Source organism: Marmota flaviventris, chromosome 10 (assembly GCF_047511675.1).
Source record: "Marmota flaviventris isolate mMarFla1 chromosome 10, mMarFla1.hap1, whole genome shotgun sequence".
Lineage (NCBI taxonomy): Eukaryota > Metazoa > Chordata > Mammalia > Rodentia > Sciuridae > Marmota > Marmota flaviventris.
In genome coordinates this window covers 47738652-47759829 of record NC_092507.1, presented here as the reverse complement: position 1 = coordinate 47759829, position 21178 = coordinate 47738652, and the positions used below count along the sequence as shown (strand labels likewise).

The 21178-nt window shown below is 40.2% G+C and overlaps 1 protein-coding gene across 16 annotated transcripts in view; it reads right to left on the bottom strand.

Moving 5' to 3' along the window:
• The window catches only part of Fggy (FGGY carbohydrate kinase domain containing), a 409490-nt gene that overhangs the window by 137258 nt on the left and 251054 nt on the right, over window positions 1-21178 (bottom strand). For all 16 annotated transcript variants that reach the window (XR_011708838.1, XR_011708841.1, XR_011708845.1 and 13 more), the window contains one exon: window positions 3413-3520. Coding sequence is in view for 2 of the 16 variants with exons in the window: in XM_027945053.2 (XP_027800854.2) it covers window positions 3413-3520 (108 nt within the window). In the remaining 14 variants the exon portion in view is untranslated. The remainder of the gene's footprint in view (window positions 1-3412; window positions 3521-21178) is intronic.

The following is a 21178-nucleotide window of genomic DNA, read 5'->3' as shown; positions in this document are numbered from 1 at the left end:
AGAATGTTTATAAAGTTTTGCAAAGTGTAGGGTTGTGAGAGAATAAAATGAGATAATATACAAAAAACTATTGGAATCAAAACTGGGAAATAAACTTTCAAAATAACATTAGGCATCATAATTATTATGACTATCATTCAAGGATATGAATCCCTCTCACAGAAAAAAATCTGGATAAACTCCAATTATTGTTATTAATATCATCATCCTCATTTTCTTTGTTTTATAGCTGTTTTATATTTCTTTGCTTGGCATCTCCAGATTGCTGTCTTACTAGATAGTCTGCTTTGTTCTTGTTTCAGATTTTGCTCTATCATAGCAGCTTTTAGGTTTCTTAATCCATTAAATCCTAAGTTTTCAATTTTGCAGATGTTTCAAAAAATTGACATAAGTGCATTAAAATAGGTTGAAAATAATAATCTAGAGCTTAAATGTTATTATATTATTATCATAATTATATTGCAATATAATCATGTTATTATAAATTATATCACACTATAATATATATTATTGTGCTATAATATTATTTTGCTATAATAAATTATATTATTATAACACAAATAACAATGTATCCTATTATATAAGAATATTATATTAGTTATTTTATGTAGTATATATTTATTATATGTAGTAACAACATCATATAATTATATCACTGTATAATTATACATTATTATATTGTGTATCATATATTACATATATTATTACATGCACATTACATTTAATTATTTATGCATTTTACATATCTGGGATGATGGGTCAAAATGGGTTAAGATTTTGCTGTGTATAATCCAAGGGTCAATCATGACCCAATTCTATGTCCAATGAAACTCTATATGTCCGATTGTTCAAAGTGGAGCTCCCAATATAACTGGAATGGTTTATAGTGCAAAGCTAATTGAACAGATAAGCTAACAATTCTCAAGCCTTATATCAAAACTCATAGTGAAAAACTGAAGATTTTTTAGAAATAGCAAAAAAGAGGTCAAAGTTTCTAAAAATTAAAATTTAATCTTATGAAATAGGTATATAACTAATTTTTGTTCACAAATATATGTTAAAACACATGTGAAGATCACTTATATCCAGAGCAAATAACTGAATCAAATACTGGAAAAAACATTTCCAACTGAAAAAGATGTCTAATTTGCATGCTGTCTGTAAAAACCCTGTTGAACAATGCATCCTATGCAAAGAAGTGTGTTTTTTTGTTGTTGTTGTTGTTTTTTTTTTTTTTCCCCTATCCTTGTTTAGAAAGTTTCTAGACTGAGTCCTCTGTGGGTTCTTATGACTATACTATGATGTGGGGTTAAAAAGGGCTTTCAGTAATAGGTCTTCAATATGCAACAGAAAGGGGGTGGATATTTAAATAGAATGTTACACACAAACACAGCAGTGGTTTAAATAAGGAGAATGTTAGACATCCATACTGCTGTACTTTAGGCATGATGTATTCCTTCTTGACCATTCTGTTTATGGTTTTTAAGACCAATCAGATATTAATTATTTCATACTAACTTCCCTACCAGAGTCTGATCCTGAGGACCAGGGACTGATGAGGTCTGACTCAGTAGATTCATTTCTCTACCCTGGCATAGGAGCATAGGTACAGAACATGCTCTGTGAACCCACCCACCCACCTACACTTCTACCTACTTTGAGAGGTCATTTAAGAAAGTTTAAAATAGAAATACTTAAGAAATGGAAATTAAAGGTTATTTGTATCCATATCCAGCTTTGGATCAGACCACTTGGAATTTGGCTGAAGACCTAGAAGGGCTGGGAGGGAACTCAGACAATAAACAGACACTTTCAGTGTAACCTAGTAAATGGGAGATTGGGTAACTGAGCTTAGGTCTCTTTTCCCTTGCATTCTTCATCCAATCTCTCAGCAGCCCTGCTGATCTGTTGACCTCAACTCCCAGTCATCATTCCTAATGTCCTCCTTCAAGCCCTCATGGCTATTTATCTGGGGATTAACCTAATAAAACTGGTCTCCCTTCCTTTAGACACGTGCCTCAGACCTTCTTCCTCATGGCTATTATCCAGGGTTTCTTCCAACTGAGACCTGAATGTGTCCACCTACTCTTCTTGATGATGCTCGATTCCTTAGCACATTTTTCAGGGACTTTTTAAGACGTGGTCCCTTCCCTGCTCTCTAATTTTTATTTTAAGCTATTTTTCTAAGAATAATTTGGGCCAGAGCTGAAATTCTGGACTATTTTAATTACCATCAAATATGCTTATTACCATCAAATATGCTTGTTACTTATCACGTCCACATCTTCTTCCATTGAAAATTCTCCTGCCTAGAAGCCTGTCCCTACCCTTCTGTGTCTGGTTTATCTGTATTTATCTTTCAAGTCTCAGCACAAACACTGTCTCCCATGAAAAGGATTTCCTAACCACTTGTTATAGTTTGGATATGTTTTCCCCAGTAAGCTCATATGATAGATAATGCGGAAATGTTCAGAAGTGAAATTATTAGATTATGAGATTTGTATCTGATCAGTGAATTAATCCATTGGCTAGATTAATAATGTAAAGGGATTATGGGCTGGAAACTCTAGGCAGGTGGGGTATAGCTAGAGGAAATGGGTCACTAGGTATGCTTTTGCATTTTATGTTTTATCCCTGGTGGCTTGATTGCTCTCTCTGCTTTCTGGCTGCCATGAGCTGACAGCTTTCCTCTGCTACCTGCTTCTACCATGATGTTCTGACTCTCCTCAGGCCTAAAGCAAATGAGTTGGCCCCCTATGGACGGAATCCCTGAAACTGTGAGCCAAAATAATCTTTTCCTCCTCTAAGTTGTTCTGGTCAGATGTTTTGGTTACAGTGACAAAAAGCTGACTAATGCACCACCTTTGCATTAACTGGAGTTGTGTTTAAAGGACAGGTAAAACTGCCTACCCAAGCAGGAAAAGAAGCAATTACAAAGGGACAGAAGAATGGGATAACATGAGCCATGTGAGTCCTTCACAGTCTAAGGTAAGTGACCGGCACATGTGTGAGGCTGGAGTAGACACTGCAAAAAGGATGATGTGCCCAGCAAATCATCTGACTTGTGTCTCAAGGGCTACAGGGAACTATTAAAGGGTTTGGGCTGGGAAGTAACATTGTCATTTTTCACAAAACAGAATATCACTCTCTCCTGGAGGGGATGGGGAGGGGATGGATTGGCGTGGAGAAGGAACAATGAAAAGAAGGGACAGTCATCACTGCCTGGAGCAACAGTTAATCCTTTAGCAAAAATACACGGCAATGCAACATATATTAGGTTGTACACTAAGAGAATGTTAGTTGACTTAGGAATATGCAAATCTTCCAATTACTGGGATATGGGTGACGTGACAAAATGGGTTAATCAATGGTGTAAAACATTCCTGATGCTACAGAGTAAGTGTCAACTTACCAATTTTCCAGTGACACTCTGACCACCTTCGTTCAGCCAGAACCCAGGGACCATGGCTGAGAAATAAGGCCCCCAGACACCTGGTACAAAAATTGGGTCTTTGCTGATCTGGAAGAAAAGGGGAAAATTGTGTGAAAATGCTGACCCTGAGGGGCTGGAGGGAGCCTCACCCTCCTCCCACCTAATGCTTCTATGACCATAGAATTCAGCTTATTGTTGAATACCTCTATGGTGGGTGAGTTATTCTCTCCCAAGGAAGATCATGGCTCTATCTTTGGAAATAGTTCTGATAAATTCATTTAGATGTCAAAGCAGTAAAGTGATTATTTTGTAAAGAAACATATGAAGCATTTCCTTGCTGGTTCCCACTCTGTGGCAGAGACTGTAAAATTCGTCTCCATTCTCTACCCCTCCTGTGTCTACATCTTTTCTATGACCCTTTGTGGCTCCTGTCACAGAGAGGTGGATCTATTTCTCAACCTGTTGAATCTTGGGTCAGTCTTGTGACTTGTTTTGCCTAGAGAAGGAGGCAGATGTGACACTGTGCCAGTTCTGGGCCTCTCCAGGGCCATGTGCTTTTTTTCCTTCTCTTGACCTTCTACCTTGGCCAAGAGACATGCTCCAGATGAGAAGACTTGTGCAACAGAGCTGAATCAGCCCAGTTGTCTTAGGTGCTGTCCCAGATATATGAGAGAGCCCAGGCAAGACCAGAAAATCCCTCTAGTTGGCCTGAAGCTCATTATCCCAGACTATCCCAGTCACCCAGCCAATCAACAGACTTATGAGCAAAAATACAGCTCTACCATTACACTACTAAGGTTCCACATTTGTTACCTAGCCTTTTTATGGAAATAGATAACTGATACATTCCTCTCACAAACAATTTATTTACAAGCCACCTAACAGCATGCCTTCTGGTGCGTCTTCATTTCAAGAAGCTCCAATCTAGCAGGAGCTATATGAATACATAGACAAATAGACTATGGTATGGTCCATGGGATGGTAAAGACAAGACAGAGACTGTTGAAGAGGGACCTAGAGGGTGAGGAGTGTGTTAAAGAAAAGCAAAAATACCATAAGGCCAACAAGTCATAACTAAGTAGACAAAATTTTAGCCATCCCGATTTCCCTGAAATGATAGCTCTAATCATAAACAAAGCACAAAATGTAAGCTTTATGTCCTTGTCAGCAGGATTTGGTGAAATTAAACCAGTCAATGACAGGTAATCAGATTAAATAGTTCTGTTTTCCTTTAAAAAAATTAATGTATAACAGCCAATCAGGAAAGATGTCAAAGTGCTTCCTCCTTTATGCTATGAGACCTGCTTCTCCATCTAGCAGGAAGGGCTGCTGAGGTCAGTTTTATAGTTTTAGGAAAGGGTTACCTAGAGGGTAGGAAGGAAGAGGGAGTTAGGCACACAAAGTTGACTCCATCAGGTCTTGAGACTGAGCAGAAATCATTTATTTATTTAAGTCATTTATTTATTCAACAAATGTTTATTCAGCTCTTGCAACATACGCTTGGTACTATGCTAGAACCTAGAGATAAAGAAGTAAACTGAATATCCATAATTCCTTTCTTCATGAACGTCATCATCTAGCATTTTAGCAGAGAGACCTTCTTTAACTCTCTTGATGCCCACTATTCTAACTCCTTTTCCACTAAACTACTTATTCCTCAAATCAGTAGAAATTTCCAACCCCCAAATGGGAAGGGAAGGAAGAAAGGCAAGGAAAACTATTTGATACTGACATGTTTAAATCTTGCCAAGTAAGGGAAATTTATATATAAAAAAGGGAAATTAGCACCTAAAATAGAAAGAACAATCTCAGGGGAAAAGACGGGTTTCTATAGGAAAAGACAGTTCAGCTTATATTGACATATTCATTCTTTACTGGTTCAAAAAATGTTTCCTGACTTCCCACCAAGATCCAGATATATGCCAGGCACTGGATATAAGTGGTTTGTTTTTCTTTTTATAAAGTGCATAGTCCTTGCCCTCATGGAGCATGGCACCCTGACAGGGAGGAGTACCAGGGTGTTCAGTCATTCAGGTTTGGCCAGGACTCTACCAGTTTTAGAGCTGAAAGCTCTGTGTCCTGAAAAACCCCTTGGCCTCAGCCAAACTGGACAATTAATTACCCCAAGACAAGCACCCATCAAATCATCACAAAAATGTGTAATTACAAACTAGGATGAGTGAATGAAGGCAGGCTACGCATATCATGAGCGTACAAAGGTGAGGTGCCTAATACAGTCTAGGGACAGGGAAAGCTGCACTGAAGAAGTGATGTGTGAACTATGATGTGACACATATATACAATGTCCTCAGGTAGGTGAGTGTGTGTGTGTGTGTGTGAGAGAGAGAGAGAGAGAGCGAGCACAAGTGCACGTGCAAGCGCTACAAGGAGCATATACTAATTGGTATTCATTTTTATCACTCTGCTTTTGTCCATGGAAAATTCTATGAATGCCAACCCTAGAAAATCCTGCCTTAAACTGCATTGCAGAGCCTCTCAGGGGTGAAGAAGACACTCCATATTTATAACCTCTTAGAATGCAGGGTCTGGACAGGTAGATGGACAGCCAGCAAAGTCAGATCATCTCTTTTTTGTGCCTCACATCGGCTCCCTCCCAGAACTCTCAGCCCCATCTGATTGGCTAGTCTCAGAGGTTGTGTAAGTTTCTATGGCCATCCAGCCAGTAAATCGTCATGGTAGGATCTGAACTAAGCAGATGTTGACCTCAAACTCCTTGATACATATCACCCCCTGCCTCCTGCCTCCAGTCACACACTCTAAGGATGTTATTGGGTGAGCTGCAGTAGGCCTTCAGTAGAAGACTGTGGCTCTGTAGCTTATAAGTGTCTAATGATGGCTTTGCCTCGCTCTGTGCAGGAAGACAGTTTTGAGCTGACATCTGTCTGTGCTCACTCATCTGGCATGGCACAAGATTCTCATCTGACATTTCAAGTAAACTAAGGAAACAAAGAGTACTTCCCATCATTTCCAAACCCTTGGCTTCTGGAGGGAACAAAAAATAGTTTGCTTTGAGAGAGAGGGTCAGAGAATACACATTTGTATATTTATGGGTTCTTTAATCCTTCTAAGAAAACCTAAATATTTGAAGAGATTTTTGTGAAAGCTACTTCCATGCTGATGGCTGTCTTGGCCTGGAGGCTGCTCTGTGACTCAAAAGGAGAGAGCTCACTGCACTACACTGATGACAGGTGACTAGAGGATGCTGATGACAGGTGACTTATAGGAATGCTAACTTCCTAGTAACAATGACTCTGCTGGCAGCAATGGCTAAGACGGACAGGGAAGTCAGTACAGGCCTATTTTAAGCATGTTACTAGTGTTTAATTACCTAATCCTCACAGTCCTAAGGGAAAATGCTGCCCATTGCTCTAATCATGCAAATGAGGAGAGTTAAAAATGTGTCCCACATTACAAAAACACCAAGCAGTAATGTATCACAATCAATAGGTTCTATATTTGCCTCTGCCAAATGATGTCCTTGATTTTAATCTACCTTCATTTCTTAAGCCTTTCTTCTGTGTTTGAAGGGTAGAAAGCAAAGTGCCACTGGAGGCAACAAAGGTTCACTTACAGTGAGCAGACCTCTGGCCTTGACAAGTGGTGGGTTAGGCCATCTTTACTTCCTAAATGATTTCAATAGGTTTTCCCTGATATACTGGTGAACAGAAGCAGAGAGAGCAGGGGGGGTCAGGCCAGGTACAGCTTGATTTTATGTCTGATTCTGTCTCATTCTAGACAGGTGACTTATGCAAGGTAGCCTTTCTGAGCTTCAGAGTCCTCCATTTTAAAAGGAGAGGAATGGATGAATGTTGGAAAACTTTTCTGAAGATTAAATACACTGCCACAAACAAACTGATTATTCAGGAGGATGTGTTAAATACCAAATAATTGTTTGCTTTCCTTGCAGTGAAGTCTATGTGATGGGATTGTCAGGTGACTGGTTGAACAACCATAGCCAAAAGTAACTGTAACCATGCAGGAGGTCTTTAGATCTGTCCTTGGCATGACCTTAGTTAATAACCTTAACTAAGATGTGTAAGATGATATAAAAGTAAAGCTTATCATATTTTTAGATGGCAAAACTTGGAATGATTGTTTATGGGGTATGTCAAAATCAAGAATCAAAATTACATTGGAGAGCTAGAACACTTGGTGAAATTAATGTTTAAAAATGTCAAGTCTAGCTGTGATTGTGGCTCAGTGGTAGAGCACTTGCCTAGCATGAACAAGGCATTGGGTTAGATCCTCAGCACCATATAAAAAGATAAATAAATAAAGGTATTATGTCCATCTACAACTAAGAAAATATTAAAAAAATAGTCAGTTGATATTTGTTGAGTAGTTTAAAAAATACTAAATGAATACCCACATACAGGCTGGGTAGCAGGTATGTAGGTATTCATTTAGTATTGTTTAAATTGTATATGATCATTTGATAAACTCTTTAATTGTGTGTGATATAAGTTAAAATATAACCCTCACCCCCCAAAAAAATCCAACATTTTGTTGTATACTACATACCAGGTACCAAAAAAACAAGGCTATAAAATAATAAGTCAAAATACTACTACTACTACTAATAATAATACCAAAGTGAATGGTCCCAAACTCAAGGAAATCCTAATGTGACAGAGCAGGCAGAGTGAAAATTTTTAGAAGTTTACAATAAAACATGCCAAGTGCTACAATGGTATAGGAAAGAGTTGGTAGTAGCCCAAAGGAAGGAATAGCAGGCTACCTGGAGAAGAATGAGTACCTCACAGGGTGGCCACCATGAAATGGGGCTTTGAGGGAGGAGGATATGTTAGCATAGACAGGGGCATCACAGGAAGAGAGGGCTCAGTATCATGGAGCTGCATTTTGATTTTATGAGAGCTCAGTTTAGTGTTCTGCATTTCACTGAAATGAAAGATCACATGGTTTAAAGGACAGGTATAACTTTGAACATCGCATTCAAAAATTTTCAATTTTTGAAATTGTTAGAGTTGGGAAAAATCCTCAGTGAAATGACCTTCTATGTCAGATCATAATAAAAAGGAAATAATAATAATAATAATAATAATAATAATAATAATAATAGCAGCAATAGTTACTGTGCATTTATCATTGCCATAAAGTCTTCTAGGCTCTTTACACACACTGTCACATGCAACACAATAAGTTTCTAAACTCCACTTCATAGTTGAGGAAATCCATGCTGCAGGTGGCTAAATGGCCAGTAAATGGAAGAGGAGTCAATTCAGAGTCAATTCCAAGGTAAAACCATCAACTTGTTTCCCTCTCTAGACCTAATTCTCCTTGTCCATAAAAAGTAGACTGCACTAGATAAAGACAGTTATTATCTCTTTTGTCTTTGAGATTTTCTACAATCCCATGAAGTGGAGTCATTTTGTCCCAGTGGGTCAATCAGAACTCTCCAGCAAGAGATTTCAACAGACTGTGCCCTCACATGGAACTGCCTTGGTCTGTCTCTTGGGGGTTCCCCAAGGGCCCCCTTGTTCTATTGCCTCCCTAACCTGTGGTCAAGATTATTGGGAGGTGTTTTTGGCTGTCAAGTGTATGGGTTGTATTTATTTACAACATCTGACATTAATTGAGCATATATTCAGCAAATATTTGTTGGATACCTGCTGAGTGCATACTAATGTTTTAAACATGAAAAGATATGGGGTGATAGACTTCAGAGCCACATTGTGACAGAGTTCCTGTCTTCCTGAAGCTTATAATCTCATGGGAGTAGAGTTCAGGATGGGCTGAGAGGTCACCCAGGTGTCAAGTTACTTGTGAGTATACATGTGCATTCAGACTTAGAGTTAACCTGATGGTATGTAGCGTCAATATACTCTGCCTGTGGTATAGCTAAGACAAACACAAAGTGGGTAAGCAAACTGCCACAATCAGAAATGGTAACAGTCTGGAAGCTTCTCTCCCTGTGCTCAGCCTCTCTTCGTGACTGTGCCCAAGCTGGCTCCATGACTGGATGCAATTGGCAGAGCTTCATCCAAGGCTATGTTCCCATCAGCTGAGGTCCCCTACAGGGCAAAGCCCAGACACCGGCTCACACCTCTTCTGGGTAGATGACGAGCTGGGGGAAGGAGCTGCTCCACTTCTGTCTGTTATGTCTAACCCCAGCCCATCATCCTGAGGCTGTCCTGACCTAAGCCTCTGGCAGAGGAGGAGGCAGGCTTCAGGCGCCAGTAGTCTTAGGGGGAACAGGAGGTTTTGTTTTGAGTATCTCTGGCCAGGTTGGGATTTTGAGAGGGTAGCCACAGGCATGTGTGGGACCGAGTATTTCCATGGTGGCTCATCTCTTCTTCCAAATGGACTATGCTATCATCTTACTAGAGCAAAACCATTTATACACATTCCTGCCAACTCCTAGATCACCTCGCAGTTCCAAAAAGAGCACAGAGAAATCTGTTCATGAATGGGGCTCCCAGCACTCACCTCTACCTTTACCCTTTTCAGACTGAACTGTAATGAGCTGCTACCTTGTCTGCCTCTCCTATGGAAGATACAGCTATGTCTTATCTTTAAGGCAGGGATCATGGTGGAGTAAAGTGAGTACTGATTTCAAGTCAGTCTACCGTAGGTAATTCTGATTAGGTCATTTACTGGCCATGAGATTTTGAGTCTTTCTGAGACTCAGTTTCCTCATCTGAAAATGGGGACAATCTCATCAACCAGAGTTGTATCCAAGTCCTGAGTGCTGCAATGTGGGTAAAGACCCTGGGATGCAGCATACATTCAAGGAGTGATAAGCAACAGATGGTTTACTTCTATTACTTTCTGGGACAGTGTAAAGTCCAAGGACCTAGCCTCAGGCCCAGCCTCTACTCCTTTATTAACTCTGTGTTATTGATAGGTTCTTGCCCTATCTGGAATCCTCTCCCATGTTTGTCTTACTCCCTCCATCTCCTCGGCTCATCTGCTCCCATGTATTTACTGACAATGTTGATGCTTTTGAGTGCAACTTTTAATCCCAAATTCAGGCCTTGCACCAGAGTTCCACACTGGCTATTTGACCTGGATGTCCTGGCAACATGTCCCAAATAGAACTTGCCATCCTTCTTCCCAGGGATATTCTGGCTCTGGGTCCCTGTCTCAGGATACCATTTCTGACTAGTTTATCACAGGTCACTGTTTTCTGTCAATTTCATTTTTCAAATGCAAGCCTTCCTGTTTCCCCCATTGCCACTGCATTAGTCCAGACCCTCATCACATTTTTCTTGGATTATTGCAACAGTGATGAAATTGGTTTCCCTGCTCAAATATTGTGCTCCATCCCACATATTATCAAGCCCTGCTCAGAGAATACACCTTCCCTACCTTTAGCATAATAACCTTTCCAATATACAAACCTGATCAGGTTATGTTCCTCCCTTAAATCCTTCAAAAGCTCCCATGACAAATGAGGCTTTGTGACCTGCTTTTTACCTATTTGTTCAGCCTAAACACTACGTTAATATTTCTTTGTCCTTTGCCCCTATTCTTTTTTTAAATTTGTTCTAATTAGTTAACATGACAATAGAATGCATTTTGACACACTGAAAACAAATGGAGCACAAATTCTCCTTCCTCTGGCTCTACAGGTGCAGAGTCAAACAAGTAGTGTAATCAGACATGTCTATAGGGTAATAACGTCCATCTCATTCCACCATTTTTTCCATCCCCACATCCCCTCACCCCCTCTTGCTCCCCTCTGTACAATCCAGGGTTACTCCATTCTTCCCTACTACTTTCCCTCATTGTGGATTAGCAACTGCTTATCAGAGAAAACATTTGGCCTTTGTTTTGAGGGGTTTGGCTTATTTCACTTAGCATGATATTCTCTAGCTCTATCCGTTTACTGCCAAATGCAATCATTTCATTCTTCATTAAGGCTGAGTAATATTACATTGTGTATATGTACCACATTTCCTTTATCCATTCATCTGTTGAAGGGCATCTAGGTTAGTTCCATAGCTTTGCTATTTTGAATTGAACTGCTATAAACAGTGGTGTGGCAACATCACTATAGTATACTGATTTTAAGTCCTTTGGGTATAAATCAAGGAATGGGATTTCTGGGTCAAATGGTGGTTCCGTTCCAAGTTTTCTGAGGAATCTCCATACTACTTTCCATAGTGGTTGCACCAATTTGCAGTCCCATCTGCAATGTAGGAGTGTACCTCTTTCCTCACATCCTTGCCAATATGTATTGTTGCTTGCATTCTTCATAATTGCCATTCTGACTGGTGTGAGATGAAATCTTAAAGTAGTTTTGATTTGCATGTCTCTAATCACTAGATTATGAACATTTTTCATGTTTATTGATCAATTATATTTCTTCTTTAGTGAAGTGTCTATTCACTTCCTTAGTCCATTTATTGATTGGGTTTTTTTTTTTTTGGTGTTAAGTTTTTTAAGTTCTTTATAAATCTGAGATATTAGTGCTCTATCTGTGGTGTGTATGGTAAAGATTTTCTCCCATTCTATAGACAATCTCTTCACATTGATTGTTTCCCTTGTAGATAAGAAGCTTTTTAGTTTGAATCCATCTCATTTATTGATTCTTGATTTTACTTCTTGCACTTTAGGAGTCTTGTTAAGGAAGTCAGGTCCTAAGCCAACATGATGAAGACTGGGCCTGTTTTTTTCTTCTGTTAGGTGCAGGGTCTCTGTTATAATTCCTAAGTCTTTGATCCACTTTGAGTTGAGTTTCATGAAGGGTGAGAATGAGAGGTTTAATTTCATTTTGCTACATATGGACTTCTAGTTTTCCCAGCACCATTTTTTGAATAGGCTATATTTTCTCCAATGTATGTTTTTGGTGCCTTTGTCTAGATAAGATAACCATATTTATGTGGGTTTGTCTCTGTTGCACCGATTTTTTTTTTTTAATGTGCCATAACTATCAGAGGCTAGGCTGAAGATTTAGTGAACAACTTGAAATTCACCAACTGTGCCATTTTCTTTTTCATCTTTGCATCTTCATAAATTCTACTTTTCTAACTCGAACACATTCTCTCTCACCTTCCCATAACTAAATCTTACATGTCCTGTTGAGATCCAGGCTCTATATTATCTCCCTTGGGATGCCTTCTTACACCCTGACTTCTACCCCAATGCTAGTTGAGTATGTCCTACCTGCCTCTTCCCTTAATTCTCTGAGCCTCCTATAACGCAGGCTGGGACCACATACTATGTGCCTATGTGCTCATATCTATAAAGACTTAGGTAATGTGTAATAAATATGTAGCATGTATGCAATATGGTTTGCAAACTAAATACCATACAAATGTAGGGCATGTCTATTATTTCATTAACATGACAATATCCATACACATTAAGAGAAACAATAGGATATAAAACAAGTCAAGGGTTAAAGGTACAGCTCAGTGGTAGAGCATGTGCTTAGCATGCACAAAGCCTGGGTTTGATCCCTAACACCAGGGTGGGGTAGGGGAAAATGTCTCATAAACTGTAAGTGATTATGTAGTTCATAAAGCTCAGACTTCTCCTCTACTCAGAGGCTTCTGAAAAAAAATTCTCTAGTAAAGAGTTTTCCCTTCCTAGAAACTCAATCTCTTTATTTCAATCGAGCAAAACAAGAACATATGAAACCTGTCTACAGATCTCCTGGGGCTTAGCAGTTTGAGCGGGCAGAGAGGGCACTGAGCAGTTCTGTCACCCAACTAAAAAGTCCCCAAATTTGGGATGGAGGGAGGCAGCCAAATGTTGCCTACAATGTCCTAAATTATTTGCAAAGTATTTTGAACTCCTTAAACCCTGAATTCCTCATTCTTTATCATCCCCAAATCCATATGTGATCACAATAGAAATTTAATCCATATGTTTCTCATTCACTTATACTTAATACACCCAAAGTTACTTTGCAAGAGACACTGAATAGTCAACAAAACTTTGAGCCTTCCAAAAGTTCCCCCAAATCTTCTCCCCTGCTCTGCAGAAAAGAAGTCACATGTGGCCTCCTGTATACAAATGCCTGGCCAGCTCCAATGAAATCAGACTGGCTTGCAGATTTGAAAGCTCTGAGCTGTGTGACTCCAAAGACATAAAATCATATCATGCATCTTTTTCTCAATCCAAACAATCTGTGGTGGATAAACAATCATTGGTCTGTTATGTGGATCCTGAAGGGGGTAGGTGGCACAGGGGAAAGAGTTAATGAGGTGCGGGTGTGGAGCTCTGTCTGCATAGTACTTATCAGATGGAGTCTTAATCCTGTTTCTCTGATGTCACAGAATGGCTTTCAAAGTCTAAATCACACCTTCTGTTTTACTTATATGCCCCAGGAATGAGCATAGTATAATTATTACATGGCCCTAAGATATGGCCAAACAATGTAATTTTTCTAAACTAGCTATTAGAAAATATAGTTCCCTCCTAAAGACTGTAGGATTTAGTTGAAAGGATGCCTGGGGCAGCCTTCTGGCTAAGGTTGATCAGCAGGTGCAGACAGATGAAGATGGCATATCCTTTTCTCTTGCCACATGTGTTCCCCTATTACCCAGTGATATGGCACTCATATTACTGCCAAATTGTGGACACTTTATCCTCCTGCACTGCTCTTGATCACTTCCTGAGTTTCCCTTGCTATGACCCTTTTCTCCGATATCAATGTCTGGCCTCAGACATCATCTCATGGCTCTGACCACCAACTTAGACTTTCTGGTTTGAAGTCAATGTTCTGCTTTAACTTGCTGTATACCTTTAGTCTTCAGGATTTTCATCTCAAATATGGAAAAAGTAGGCCTTGTTAAAGATATTAAAGGACTAAATGTGGCACAATCTATTACAAGCCTTGGTACAGTGCCTGGTACATTCAGTGACCCAGGAACCATAGCCTGTGTTAATATCATCACCTCCACACTAGCCAAGGTGTATTGCCTATTTACGGATTGGAGAGCTTGTGAGTTTAATTTTAAAAAGTAAGACCTGAGACTATCTAAATAAGAATTCTAAACTGGGGTAGAGAGGTTGCACTGGCTCCAGAGAAGAGAGAGAATCAACATGGCTGCTTGAATGGGTTAGCTTATATGGGAAAGGTCTGTCACTGGGAGGCTTTACCCTGCTAACAGCACATTGTATAAAGGCAATGAGAGCCTGAGATGGTTACATTAAAGCATCTTTTAAGAAAAGTCAGAATTTCTGTGCACAGGCATTGGCCATTGCCTTTTGGAAGTGTTCCCCAAAAGAACCTATTTCTGCTGCCCAGGTTGGGCTTAGAGGAATTGAGGACACAGCCATGCAAATCTAGATTCTGAAAAATCCTGATCTTCATAACTCTTCCTTCACTTTTGGCCTAATAGAAGATGAGATGGTCAAAATGCCTGGCAAACAGAAGGAAAAAAAGTATCCACAGATAAGTGGGTGGCTTCCTTACAAAAAAATTATAAACCGAGAAGTATTTATCAAATATCAGTTAAGGGAACTGGTGTGAAGGAGTTTATCCTGTACATCTTTGTCTCAAAAATGACAGTGATAATTAAAAAACAGTGATGAAAGAATTGGAGGAGGTCACAAATATACAGAGTATGAAACCCAGTTTTCTTTAGCTCCTCAGTATGTTTCCAGGGACAGCACATAAGTGGCACACATGTCACTTTGTACCCATGGCTGACAGAGCTGATCCCAGCCCTCCTTACTGCTGGATCTGAACGAGGCCTCTAAAGCCTACGGACCAGTGTTCCAGGAGCCACTGCAATCCCCCAAGGGGACATGTGCTGGAAGTCTCTATTCTCTCCAGGTAGGCCATGCTCACATACATTCCCCTCCCTAAGATGCTAACTAGGCAAGCCTGAGTCTTACCCAGTTATGACAGAAAAGGAAACTGAGGTCAGAGAAATAACTCAAGTTCTTTTCTGGACTTACAGCTAGGACAGAACCAGGATTTAGACCCAAATCTGGTTCAAGAATTCATGTCTGAGACACTTATTTGAAGAAAAAAATATGGCAAAAAGGAGAGGCAGGGACATAGCAGGCAGAGAGCACCTTCTTCTAGATTTGGTCTGGAGCTAGCCCAACTCCTTCTGGGCCCTGAATGAAATATGTCCCTTGGTAAATTCATCAGAAGTGATGGGATTTCCCTACACTCTTGAAAGAAAAAAAAAAATCACATATTCCAGCACTAGCTTTCCTCCTTCTCCATATTCAACAGCAGTACTTCAAGAATGTTAAATGAACCTGGGGTTAAAGAAAATGCTTAAAACTTGTTTTTACATTTAAATGAGTTCTTATAAAAGAGAAATTGTTTGTAACAGAGACAGAGGGGACTCAAAGAAGAAAGACCATTCAGAGAGAAAGTTGATCTGGGAGGGCTTAACCTCTGCCTGTTCTCTATAAAAGACCATACTAATATGTAAGGTATGCAAACACTGTAGAACAATCAGAAACAAATGAAATGATGGCTTTGGAATAACAGGATTCAGCTGGAAGCAATGGCCAAGAGGCAGCTTTTGTTATGAATAGATCATCTGGATGTGAAGCAGGCCTGATTTTAACCCTTGGAGTAGGCCAGAGAGGGTATGCGAATGATATGGGACCCATCTGGATTTCTTCAGTAGAAAAGAAGAACAAAGAAAAGCAACTATCTTTAACATACCCAGGCATGATGAAGGACAGAGTTAGAATCCTGTGAGGGTGCTTTCAATGGAGATTGCATATGATTAATCTGAAATGTGTATAGTTTGCTAACCAATGACATTATAATTGCTTCTAGTTTTTAATAAAAGGGCATTATAAATGAACATGGTGGGGGTGGGGAATGGGAGGGAAGGCAACTTACGTTTGCCAAGTAGCTACTATGTGCTCTGTACTTCATAAATGCTCATTTGTAATCTTCATGATAATCTGTGCTTTTTTCAGTTTACAGATGAAGAAACCATGGCTCACCGAGTTTATAGCCTTGCTCACGGCCATACAGGTGCCAGGTGGCAGGATGGGGCTTTGATCTGCACCTGTCTGGTTTCACATTCTTCCCACTCTACCTTGCTGCCTCTTAGCCACTTGTGAACCCTGAAGGTCAAATGAACAAGAGGGGCTGAATGGAACAAGTCCTCGCCCTTCCCAGACTTTTTAGCTTTTGCTGTGGGGTCACAGAAAAGACCCATAGAGCCCTGCAAGGGGAAAGGTGCTGCCCAGGGCTTCTCTCAAAGAGTAAGCTGTGCCCTATTTCTGGAGACCCAGAGATTTTCCCTTCTCCCTCCCTCTCTCTCTTCCTTTCTCCCTCGCTTTGTACTCATCATGTGGCAATCAGAGACAAGATAAAAAAGAAACTAGCTCCCAGGGTCAGCCTGGCTTTTGGAAGTGTGAATTCCAGCAGAACCCTCTGTGCCTGGATACCTGGAGTGTGTGTGAGCTTATTTGCCATTGGCCTTGGCAATTTGAGAATTTGGCTCTCACCTGATGGACAGATATTAGGGTCAGGAGAAGGAGCTATTTTTTCACTTCACTGTCTGACTTTTAGGATGGTGACTGGGCACCCAGCCCTGATAGGAGGGAACAGACCTGTGTATCTCCCCATGGGGGATGCAGCATAGGGGTAACTGGTTCCTGAGGTGAGGGACTGGTGAGGTGCTTCCTTGGCTGACTGGAGTCATGAAGACGATGTCTGGCTTCACCAGAAATTGCAGCTTCCTGCAGCAAGTTATGAGAACTTGAGTCCTGGCTGTTGCCTGTTAGAATGTTTGAGAAAGTTAAGATAGGCATCTTTGTCCCCATTTTACAAAGGCATTTTGAGAGGAAAGCTCTGCACACAGTCAATAGTCAGCAAGGGAGAGTTGGTCATTTCACTCCTGTGCTCCTAATTTCTTAAGTCAGGAAATGTTAAATCTACATTTTTCTGTGTACAGAATATTGTTGATTCTGGTCTTGTTGATTCTTCTTAAGAGGCAAACAACAATGGTGCCAGCAGAGGGGAGGGAATGGCTTGAAAGGGAGTGGGTTTGGGTGGAAGAAATATGCGTCTCATTTTACATGCCAGACCATGAGGATTGCACCATTTTTCAATTTGTGTCTCTAATGGGTTGATGGTAAAAAGATACTTGATGTTTATACTTGAGGCATTATCTTAAGTGATACTCTGCACTCATCTGCTGAGTTTGCATAAAAGTTGCCTCCTAGGGTTGCGGGGGCTATTAACTGAGATCTTGTGTTCAAAGTACCTGATTTGGCTTCTGATACAGAACAGGTTCCCACTATGGGGTAGGAGAGTAGGAGCCAGGAAGTGTCTGGGAACTGTTGAGAATTAAGATTGTCCAAAACAGAGACACTTGACATATTCCTTTGGCAAACATTTAATTGAGTACCTACTATGTGTCAAACCCAGGGGAAATAGTTTTCAGTGAAGTGGGGATTCTGACATTTAATCCAAGAACAGCAAATAGCTCTGATAAGCACCTCAATAAAGGTATTAGATCTTCATATGAGGACACCTTGGAGAGGAGTCATGGTTTAGTCAAAATGTGGACTATACAGTGACAAGAAAAATCACATAAATGTTCCACTGGCATACATATAGATCACAAGACAATCAGTTCTTTGTGCTATCTCACACAATAATGATTACATGCCGGAAGATTGGCATCTTTGTCCCTATTTTATAGAAAAGGAAACTGAGGCTGTGTTATATAACTTCCCCAAGATCAGGCAAGTAAGGTGCAGATGTGAAAATGAATCTACAATTAGAAAGGCAGGCAGTGGTCAGTGCTGAAGGACCTTTCTTGATATGCTAAGGTGTGGGATTTCTTTTTTTTTTTTTTTGAAGGTAGTGGGAAAATAATCTCTTATCATGTTTTGGTTGTTTGTAGCTAGAGGTCCACCAACTTAGGGCTGAGCCCCTGGAGCATGTATTCAGCATTACACAGTGGTTCCATTCAGTTTGTTTTGATTTGCAAGTAAATGTAACAGGAAATGTTCATCATCTGTTCCGCTGCCTGACAGTTCACAGGCTGCATAACTGTCCCCACAGAACTAGGATTTGCTGGTCCTCTGGAGCCTCGGAGCTCCATAGCAGCTCCATGGTGTTTCAGTAGGTGTGGTTTCTTCTCTTGCTAAGTCAGAAATTTCATGCAGAGGAAAAGAGGCTTTGCCTTAAACATGTTTCTTCAGAAGGCCCTTCCCTGCCTGACCTCATTCTATCTGTCTACTTTTCCTCAAATCCATCTCTCCATCATCACCTTTTGCCTCTCCATGCTTCAAAGGTACTGAAACTGCTAATCTGATCTTGGACTTCTAAGCCACCCAACCAGCCTGCTAGAGATGCTAACACATGTATCAGCGGTGAGCCCTGAACACTTCAGAGGGAAAGGGCATATGCCGGGAGCTCCAGACCGGCTTGTTCTCTGCTTCACTTGATTCCTGAGCAAGGTCCTGGTCCCTCCTCTCTCTCTCACTCATGACATGTCTTGTTTTGAGGCTGTGCATTTGAATATAGACTCTCCTTGACACCTTTAGCTTAGCTTACTCCATCCATAAACTCTTGTAGCTCTGAAAACGTGGTGAGGTAGACATACAGAGCTGCACTCTGGTTATAGACACCAGCCTGGCCTAACACCCTGTAGAAGGGTGTGCTTCATGGGACCAAAAACACAAGAATGCTCTTCCATTGAGGAAATGTCCCATATCAACTGTGAAATTTCCCTCCTTACAGCCCATGTCAATGTCCCTGAGAAATCTACATGCTAAAGAACACTTCTGTATAGCTTTCATGATCACTTATTGAGCTCATCCTTGACATACCTGCAGGAATAGAAAATACCTTTTTTCCTTCCTTAAAAGATGGAGAATCTAAGAAGTCAAATGAATCACTCATGTTTACCTAGCTAGAAAGTGCCAGTGTCAAAAATAAAAGATTTCTTCCTATGTCCAAGGCCAGTGAGTTTTCTATTGGCATAATATTTAGAAGGAATATCTAGGTTTCAGAAAAGTCAGAAACACCCTGTATTTCCCCAAAGCCATCATCCTACCAATTTCCAGAAGGATAATGTAACAGATAGAGAAAGTCTCACTCATTTAAAAAATTTTGATTCTGGTAAGAAAGATTCTATAGCACTATTCATACATAGCATAAAGGGATATAAAAGCATTTTTTTCTTAGTGGCAATGAATAGATACGAGAAAATTAGCCTATGGCGAGGAAGCTCCTCCATGTCCCACACCAGACCTTCCTACAGATGTTATTGCTTCACGTTAAGGACAGCATCCAAACATCAGACACACCAATATGAATTTGGGGCATTATAACAAGAAATCCTTCAGATCCTCTAGTGTGGAAAGGCTTCAAGAACACCTTCAAAATGCACAAAAAAATAAGCATTCACCACTACCACCTCATCTCCAATGTTCAACCCTCTGTACACCTGAATTCAGATAGTTTCATCCAAAATTCACTGAAAGGCAACTTTGTGTCAGGGGTACATGAGGTACTGATGATTCAGAAATGAATGCTCCTTAGTACCTGCCTTCAAAGAATTTATAGCCATGTGAGCAAGGAAGACATAAGCAGGTAACTAATAATAAGCATGGGGGAGGCACACCATGATAGAGCTTTGTACCCTGAGAACACACAGATGCTCCACCTATCTATGAAAGTATCTAGGAAGAGATTTGTAGGAGATAAGAGGCCTGAGTACGAGTCAGACAGGAGAAAGAGTAAGAAAGAGTGGAGGGAAGGGTACTGCAGGCAGGGGGAGAGGGAGCAGAGAGTGACACATGCTCTAATGCATGACTGGATGAGAGAGAAGGTGATGGGAATGGTGCAACCTGGGACAGAGAGTCAACCCAGGCCACGTTGTACAGGGATCACCATGCTGCTAAGGATTTAGAAGTAATCCACAGAAGGGAGAAGAATAGCAATTCTAACTGGTAGGAGAGATATCAACCCAGAATTTTTTTTTCCCTCTCTGGGACTCAATATTTTCATCTATAAATAAGATTACTGAATTTGATGATCTTTAAAGTTCCTTCAAGTCTCCCATTCTGAGAGTTCAACAAATGGATGATCATGGTCATAGCATTATTTTTCATGTTACTATAGAGTTGCTAGCTAAACATAATAAATGTGTGCCTAAAAGATCATATAAGCACTAATGAAAGAGAAAGAATACAGAATCTGGCTCTAAGAAACCTGAGTTCAAAGACAGGTAAGCTGTTTACTGGCCATACACCTGGGTAACCATATACTCTTTCTCATCAATAACTCAGGAACAGCAATGCTTACTGAGGTCACTGAAAGGATTAAAGGACAACAAATATTTCAAAATATCTGGCCCATAGCAGGTATGTAATAAGCGTCCACTGACTCTAACTCTTAACTGGAGAGGGCAGAGTATGGCTCAGCATATTCTTTCCATTGTTATCATATGTTCATTACATGCCAGATCTTGGGTACGCAGAGATGAGTGAGCCACAGTTATAGCTTTCTAAAGTTCATGACCTAATGGCAGAGACACATAATACATTTAAAAAAATAAAATGTCATAAGTGTAATAAAAGACATAGGAATGAAGTGCTATGGCCAAAAAAAAAAAAAAAAAAAAAAAAGGAGATGAGACTATTTTTGTCTGAGGCTCATACAAAACTACAGAGAAAGGTGTTATTTAAAATGGTGACCAATAGTTTATAAACATGCTATTTAAGACACTAGATAGATCCTACTTCATAAAAGTTGTGAGATAATTTCATCTTTAGGTCAAATTTTGTCCAGTAAGGAGGTTCTTA